Consider the following 9,137-nt stretch of genomic DNA (forward strand, 5'->3'; position numbering starts at 1 on the left):
GAAGCACAATTGAGAAGAGTTTGTCAAGGTGTTAAGTGAGGTTGAAGCTACCAGCAAAAGATAAATAGTTTTAAATTGACTTAAAAATAGAAAAGGAATGAAGACATGATCATGAAGGAATGTCGGTTAATTAGTTTGTCCGTTTTTTTTTTTTTTTTTTTTTGTTAATTAGTTTGTCCTTTAATGTGAAAATGATTTCGATTGCATCTTTCTACTTGACCCAAAAAAAAAAAAAAAAAAAACACACACACACACACACACAGAGACACACACAATTTTTAGTACATGAAACTCATTGAGTTTTCTTGTGACATGAGTAATCAACATTGTAAAAATTGAATCATTTTCTTTTTGTAAAATTTGTTTAATAAGTGTCCTTATGCTCAACTTGAAAGTCAAGAGTCAGTAAAACCTCAGAAAACATATCAGACATGGGATTTAACTGAATTTGAAGGACTTAGTATTTGCAAAGAATTTCAATAAGAAAATGACAAAAGAAAAGGTATGACACTCAATCGTCACAGAGAATATGATGCGGGAGAATCGAATCAATTCTGATATTTATCCTTAGTTAGTGGCGTATCCTTTAGGCCTTAATGGCGATTGTAATCTATCATAGATGCCATCATTATCACTCAAAACACATTCAACCACCCTGCGCCCGCATCAGAATATGAATCAAATCAATCTTTTTCTTATTCATGTCAACTTCATTTCTAGCTATCTATGATTCCCGATTACTCAAAGAGCGGACAACCACTTTTGAGGCATCAATAGGTAATTTTTTTTTTATCCTCTTGATTTTGATGTTTTCCTGGAGTATGCTTCCCTAATCATTTACAACTTTGTTAAGTTGGTGCAATCTAGTTGATTTCTACTACATTGAGGGACCTAAAAAAAATTTCCCAAAAAATCTTCTAGCAAGTTCAATGGAAAATACAAGATAGGCCAAAGCGGCCAATATCTCAAGTGAGTTAATTTAGAATGTCACGGATTATGAGCATGGACTCACCATCCATATAATCGATAACCATTTAAGAATATGTAGATGAAGAAGGAAGTGACTAGATAGTATTTCCCCATAAGAATATCATGCGAGCACAATTATATCAAGGCACACATCCTCCACGGGACAAAGATCATCCTTAAAATCACGCCTTATATATGCGAGCTTGCTAGTAAAGAAATTGAGGTGGTGAGGTCAAAGAGTACCAAGTCCAGGATTTGATCCCTGTGAGCTCCACACACATATTTATATAGAAGAGAGAGTGAAATCCCAAAAAAAACAAAACAAAACAAAAAACAAAAAAAATCTCAGATATGTGAGAAGCACAAATGAGAGGAGTTTGCCGGCCTGTTAAGTGAGGTTAATGCTACTAGCAAAAGAAAAATAGCTTTGAATTGACTTAAAATAGAAAAAGAATGAAGACATGATCATTTAACGTGAAGATGATTCATCAATCGCATGATTCTACTTGACAGAAAAAACACAAATACTTTTAGAGTTTTTTTCAGGACATTCTGCTCTTCAACTATAAAAAAACACAATCTTTAATACGCAAAACTCATTGAGTTTTCTTGTGACATGAATATAACATTGTAAAAATTGAATCATTTTATTTTTCTAAAATTTGTTTAATAAGCGTCTTTATACTCTACTTGAAACGAAGCAGTTAGTAAAACCTCAGAAAAAAAATATATATATATTAAACACGGGATTTAACCAAATTTAAAGGAGACTTAGGGGCTGCATGTTTTCATTTCTTTTTTCTGTTTAAGAACAGAAATTTTAGTTTTTTGTTCCTGGGAACAAAAAAAGAACAGAAACGCGTTTGTTTGCGTTTTTGTTCAAAATCTAATTTTTTGTTCTCGGAACACAAAAAGAACAGAAATGAGAAACAAAAAAAAATTGTTTCTTGTTCCAGAAACACTTTTGAAGAAACACTTCTTCTCTCTCTTCTCTTTTCTTCTTCTTTTCTTCTTCTTTTTTCTTTGGCCGGTCGCCGACCTCGGCCATGGCCGGCGACCGGCCGTCGAGGGCCGGCGACCTCGTCGGAGTGTCGCCGGCCCCGGCAAGCCTCGCCGTGGCTAGGCCAGGCTGCCGGCCCCGTCGGCCGGTCGCCGGAGGCCGGCAACCGGCCGAAAGAAGAAAAAAATAAAAAAGAAAGGAAAAAGGAAAATTAAAATTAAAAAATTAAAAAATTAAAAGAAACAAAAAAAGAATATAAATTTACCAAACGTGTTTCTATTCATTTTTTATTCCTGGAACAAGTTTACCAAACGCATCTTTCTGGTCAAAAATTGTTTCCCGAAACAGAAACACTTTTTTCTATTTCTGTTCCCTGGAACAATTTTTGAACAGAAACGTTACCAAATGCGCCCTTAGTGTTCGCAATTGGTGCAAGAATTTCAGTAAGAAAATGACAAAAGATAAGGTGTGAGATATAACCATCAAAGAGAATATGATGCGACAGTCGGGATGCGGAAGACACAAGTCCTGATCTTTATCCTTGGCAAGTGTCACGTCCTTCAGGCCTTGGCGGTGATTGTATTCTATCATAGATCCCATCATCATCACTCAAAACACATTAACCGATCCTGCACTCCATAGGAATATAAAAGGTTAATACCCTGAAAAATCTCAAATTGATACATTTGTAATAAATTTATTTCAAATTATTTTTTTGACAATAAAAAACTCCAAACTGGTACACCTGTGACGAATTTACCACGATTGATCATAAAAAAACCCTAAACCGGTACATTTATTACAAATTTATCCTAAACTAATTTATTCGACCGCAAAAAACAACAAATTGATAAATTTGTGACAAATATACTCTCCACTAAATTGAATTAATACCACAAAAAAATCACAAAATTTGTACACTGTGACAAATGGAGCGTAAAATCCCAAATTTATATACCAGTTAACTGTCACGTGTCATTTAACTTAATAATTTAACAGTAAAATTTAACGAAAATTAACATAGAGTAAATTTGTCACAAATGTACCAATTTTAGGTAAATTTGTCAAAAGTATATCAGTTTTGGGTTTTTGGTGGTCAAAAAAATAGTTTTTGGTAAATTTGTCACAGGTGTACCAGTTTGGGGTTTTTCAAGGTATTGACCCGAATATAAATCAAACTAATCTTTTTCTTATTCACTTTCCGCTTCATTTCTGGCTATTGATGATTCCCGATGACTCAAAGAGTGGACAAGCACCTTTGAGGCATCAATAGGTAAATTTGTCTCTCTTTTTTATCCTCTTGATTTTGATGTTTTCCTGGATCACGCTTCTCTAATCATCTACAACTTTTTTATGTTGGTGCAATCTAGTTGATTACTACTACACTGAGGGACCATAAATTTTTTTTACCAGAAAAATTTCTAGCAAGATCAATGGAATGAGTAGAAAAGACGAGTGAGGGAAGATCTTAATAGCAAGTTCATATACGTGGAGAGAGAGAGAATTATCTCCTTTGTCCTTCCATTTTTAATTATCATCATGGATGCTTGTGTTCATCAAATTAAGCTGAGAAAAGGCATATTGAGAAGTTTAACTGGCTGGTTTTCAATTTTCCCTCGCTCCGGTTGCGCGTTTTGATGTATACTCGGCATCTCATCAGACATATGTTGCTCTCAATCACGTGAAATTATCATGTTGACGTGGCGTTTCAAGTTCATTAGTTGAGCCGACAAGCTGAAACTCCGAGCCAGTTAATGTATGTTTGGGCTTTGATATTCTGGCTTGAAAGGGGTTTTCTTTTCGCAACATTGGAGCTTCTTTCATGTAGTACCAGATGTTCAGTGGAAGTAGAGCCACGGGTATTTTTTTTTTTTTTTTTTTTTTTATGGTTCTGATCGAGTCACATCCCTTGCTCTTGATCTATAGATTTTTTAAGATGTAGTACTGGTTTTCTTCCATCTTGGCCTCAATCTTTGTTGAGTCTACGGAGGTGTTGGTAGATTGGTGTGGTGTGTTTGAATCGGGGATAAGATATGTTGCTCTTGTCGTAGCTCTTCCTTAAGATTGAGCTTCATCAATCTACAGTTGCCTCTCTCTCTCTCTCTCTCTCCCGACAAGAACAGTCTTGTGTCACATCTTGTGAGTTTCTCGACCATGTGCATAATGCATATCACCAGCGTGATACCTACCCCAGATGGCGGAATGTTCCTGTAATTTGTCACATGAAAATAATACACGGCATCCATTCATATGTCCACATAAGCAGCCTGAAGTGGAATTGCACGATCAAGTTATCGACATCTTAATTTGATATGTGGAAAACAGTAATAGGTTGATGGATTTTCATGGTAAACAACAGGTTCTTCTATTGTACATTTTCTTGATAGAATTGCTTTTCTTGATTCAGAATGCTGGATGGATGAGAGAAGAGTAATGACAATCTGGAAAGACTGATGAAAGTTCTATAAATCTTTTGAGTGTCGCCCAGAGATCAAGTCGGTGTTTCACCTGAGTTGAACATGGAGACCATTGCACATTTCAGCCACCAACACCTGCTGACAACATGTGAGATCGGGGAGCATAAAGAAGTTAACTGCGCGGCATGCGAGAAGCACTGCTCCAATCAATCTTACTGTTGCAAAGAATGTAAATTTTTTCTCCATAAATCCTGTGCTGAGCTCTCGAGAGAGCTCAAACACTATTTACATCCTGACAATTTGACCCTCTGTGATACGGCAAAGTTGGGCTACCGCTACTGTGATTTCTGTTTGAAGAGATTCCGTGGCTTCACCTACCGATGTCAGAAATGTAACTTTGATCTCGATATTGAATGCGCTCTGAAGTCCACCAATGGTTCCAAAGTCAAGAAGCAAATTCAGCACTTCAGCCATGGCGACCCCTTAATATTGGTGGAGGTGATTGATGAGGATAAAGAACGATGGTGCAGAGCTTGCGAAAGACGCTGCACAACCAACACGTATTACTGTGGCTCATGTCAATTTTTTATCCACAAGCCATGTGCGGAGTTGCAGCAAGAGCTCCATCACCCAGCACATTTGCATACCCTAAAGCTTTGCCCTGTAGAAGATGATGCAGGATTATGGTGTGATTTCTGCGGAGAAATTTTCCATGGCTTTGTGTACCAGTGTAATGATTGTCAGTTTCACCTGGATGTGATATGTGCACTAGAACTACCTCCCAGTGAACCTGGGGGTCAGACGGAGATAAAGCATTTTGGACACAGGCACCCGTTGACTCTCTGCATGAGAAATGATGAAGATGAAATCCTCAAATGCAGAGCATGTGATGAGAGCTGCTTAGGTCCAGCCTATGGTTGTGAGCGCTGTGAGTATTTTCTCCATGAGTCATGTGCAAAGTTACCGTTGGAGCGGGAACACCTCTATCACGAACAGCATCCCTTGAAGCTTCGGGTTGCAATGTACCGCTACTGCGATCTCTGTGGAAAGAGAATTGAGGGCTACATGTACAGCTGTGAGCAATGCAACTTTGACCTGGACGTTTCATGTGCTCAAATGCCCCCCACCAGACCTGGAAGAATAGTGACACGTACAAGGAATAAAGTTGAAGATATAAAAGGGCGACATTTCTGTCATGAGCATGGGTTGACAGGAAGCGAGAAGAGCGAAGAGGATAGAGTTCTTTGCAGCGGATGCGAGAAACATTGCTCCGGTCTCACATATGCGTGTGATGAGTGCAAGTTTTATCTCCATGAAGCGTGCTATCAGTTACCCAGACAGTACAATCACTTTTCCCATCCGCTCCATAAGCTCATCCTCCAGAATAGCCATTCGGGGGTTTACTGTAGAGCCTGTGAAAAAAAGTGCCGTGGCTTTACTTTCTCTTGCAGGGAATGCAATTTCCATCTGGATGTTGTGTGCGCTATGATGGCTGAAAAAGTAATTCACCCTGGCGGTCGCTATATTCCACACTTCAGTCATGGGCATCCCTTAAAACTCATTGATAAGGAGTTGAACACGAAGTGTTTAGCTTGCAATAAACAGCGCTTGGACTCAGGCCTGATATATGGTTGCAAGAAGTGCAGGGTGTGGCTCCATAAGTCATGCGCTGAATTGCCGCAGAAGATTGAACATTTCTTTCATAAAGATTGCCCGGGTCATCTCAGCTTGGTAGCTCGACCCACCCTGGAGCCCATGCTGAAAAAGGCAAAGTGCCGGGCCTGTCACAAAGAATGCCAGGGGTTTAGATTCCTCTGTGAGCTCTGTGGATTCGAGTTGGACGTAGAATGCGCTTTAATGCCCTCTATCATTCCTGAAGGTACACAGACAAAATGTTTTTCTGGCCATGGGCACCCTCTACAGCTACGTCAAATCAATGGAGATGCTACAGTTCGCTGGTGCTCTGTATGCGAGAATCGTTGTGTCGGTGCAACTTATGAGTGCAGTCTATGCGAGTTCTTCGTCCATGAATCCTGCACAGAACTGACCTCAGTAATCTTTCAACCCTCTCACCCTTTTCATCCTAAACACAAGTTGGAGCTGCGCATCAAAGACAGATTCACGTGTAAAGCCTGTCTCAAAGAAAGTTCTGGCTTCACTTATGATTGCCATACATGCCCCTTCTTCAGCCTCCATGTTGGCTGTGCAAATCTAAAGCCCAAAATACAATTCGATGCTCATGAGCACTACCTTTGTTTCTTTGACAGTTTATATGCCAAAGTAAAGTGCAACGGCTGCAGAGGAGAAACAGTCCCGTGTTCGGGCAAGAAAAACAAAGGGGAAAGGGAAAGCAAAGAGGAAGTAGTTCGCTGCGTTCATTGTGATTACAATCGGCATCTTTTATGTGGTCCATTACCATGTAAAATCAAATCTGAGAACCACAAACATGACATCCAACTCGAGGATAAGTTTCTTGAAGACAATTCGGGCATATACTATTGCGATGCTTGTGAGAGAAAAAGGCATCCAGAAGAGAGCGTCTACAGATGTACACAAGCACGATGCCCATATGTTGCTCATTTTGATTGCATGAAATCTGAGGTATGTCTAGTCCCTTTTATAGCTCAAGATTTGCGTAACTTGCTGGAAAAGGTTACATTAAAGCCAGAATCCCAGAATCAGAAGTTTTATGCAATTTTCATTCGGAATTAAATCTACATAATCTAATTTAAGAGCAAATGTCAAGCACGAGATAAGCTTATCATAGCTTCTCGAGCTGCTAGATGACAGAGGCTGTACTTCATTTCCATAGTACAGTGAACCATGGTGTGGTTGGAAAACTGAGAGAAACTGAAGCACATGGCCATAAGGAGAAAGAAACAATTGAAATATCCCCATCAGATCCAAGTTATAAATTAGAATAGACCGGTGGACCTGTTTGGAAGTAAACAGTCTTCCTCTTCACACGATGTTCATTTATTTTTGCTTCTTTGTGATGCCATAATATGCTAAACTCGTGTTGCCTTTAATTGTGTTTGCTTGTCAGGTCACATGTTTATTGAAGGGTGAGCAGAAAGATGTAGAGTTAAGAACCCTCGGCACACGCATTTCTGGTAAACTAATGAGTGAAGACCAGGAGATAACCGAGTTCGAACCTCATGGTTCAACCGATGTTAGAAGGGAAATGGGCACCAAAGTTGTACCCCCATTAGAGAATTTACTGGATGATTTCCTTGAAGAGGAGCAAATGAAATTCCCAGGTGCTTTTCATATCTTGACGGAGGAAATGTGTGGGTTAGGACTTAAATCTTTCTGGGAGCCGCTGAAAGCTGAGGACGGCATTCCAAAAGCTTCCCCATTTTCTCATCAAGCTTTCTCCCAGTTCAGGAACATGCTAGAGCCTGAGACAGAGAACTCACATTTCTCGATGACATTTTTTGAAAACGAAGTGCTTGTTGACGTTGAGGAATTCATGGTCGTCCAGAGCCTAGCCCCAGTCCTAAAAAGTTTGCTGGAGAAGCACGGAGATATAAGCGCAGGGTCTCGGTTGAGTTCGAATTTAAAGAACCTGATCTTCACTATGCTGTGTGGGGCAATAAGGAGCATGTCCAGCACAAAAGTTGACCATCCCTTCTTTGAGACCTTGTTCTATAATTGGTGGAACCATGTTACAATGGCCAAGCACGCCGGGTTCAAGACCCAGTTCTTCTTGGGTCATTTGGACAAAATCTTGCGAGCTCGCTTTGCTTTCCAAGCAGACAAAGTTCAGGAAGAAAAGCTGAAAGAGTTGGATGGTCAAGCGGAAAAATGTCAGGCATCCTTGAAGGAATGGACAGTGAAAGCAGCAGAACTGACCGATGCATGCAGGCAGTATCGCGAATCTGCAGAATCAAGTTTAGTAAAGGTGCTGTCGATTGAGGCAAAGAGATTTGAGGGTAACACGGTCGCCTCTGCTCTGTTATGATGCTGTCCCACCAAATTGTGGCAACTCTAATTTCATATGATGTCGTGAGTAGCTTCGGAAGCAGTAACATTTTCTTCTTCTTTTTTGACTCAAACAAAAATTTAGCTGTCTGGATAATTGGCTGCTGGTGAGACATGTTGCAGATATTGCTGTTTAATGATATGTTTGGCCTTCGCCTGAAATTATATAATCCATCCATTACACCATATTTGGAATCAGATCACGTAGCTAGTCCATTTCACAATTTGCTTCTTAACTTGATGCGTGGAAGATTGAATGTAGAACCACCCGATACGTTTAGCCAGGCTCAACGGTCACCCTGAGCCGGTGACTATTTAGGCTAACAATACAATTGAAAGAAGATCCATAGCTTGATTCACAGAACTCACCATTTCTTTTGCAAAATAACTTGAAGTTATTGATAGATGCATGAATAGTTTGATACTATCAGTTGCAAGATACTTCATCATGTAAATATTAAGGCAAGTTAAGAAATAGAAGATGATGCACATAGATTTTATAGTAGTTCGCCTTAAATCAAGACTAGGTCCACTCTCTCAAACTAATATCCACCAACAGGCTGGAATTTACTAATAATCTTATGAGTAGTTACAACAATACAAGTTTTGCTTTTACCCGAAAGATCCCACTATCAATCAACAAGCACTCTTTATAATTTGTACATCCTCAAACCACAAATAACAATAACAATAACAATAACTCTCAAAAGAGTGAAACACAAATAAGTAGAGCCACGATTTCAGAAAAAAATGTGACAATATCGGTG

The 9,137-nt window shown here is 39.4% G+C and overlaps 1 protein-coding gene across 1 annotated transcript; it reads left to right on the forward strand.

The window, feature by feature from the left end:
• Positions 1-3,181: 3,181 nt before the first annotated feature.
• LOC104443655 lies at positions 3,182-8,431 on the forward strand. Its single transcript, XM_018874292.2, has 3 exons — positions 3,182-3,242; positions 4,377-6,987; positions 7,433-8,431. The coding sequence occupies exons 2-3, from the start codon at positions 4,489-4,491 to the stop codon at positions 8,348-8,350; spliced, it is 3,417 nt and encodes a 1,138-aa protein (XP_018729837.2). The 5' UTR covers positions 3,182-3,242; positions 4,377-4,488; the 3' UTR covers positions 8,351-8,431.
• Positions 8,432-9,137: the final 706 nt, after the last annotated feature.

The sequence above is a fragment of the Eucalyptus grandis genome, chromosome 5, assembly GCF_016545825.1.
Source record: "Eucalyptus grandis isolate ANBG69807.140 chromosome 5, ASM1654582v1, whole genome shotgun sequence".
Taxonomy (NCBI): domain Eukaryota; kingdom Viridiplantae; phylum Streptophyta; class Magnoliopsida; order Myrtales; family Myrtaceae; genus Eucalyptus; species Eucalyptus grandis.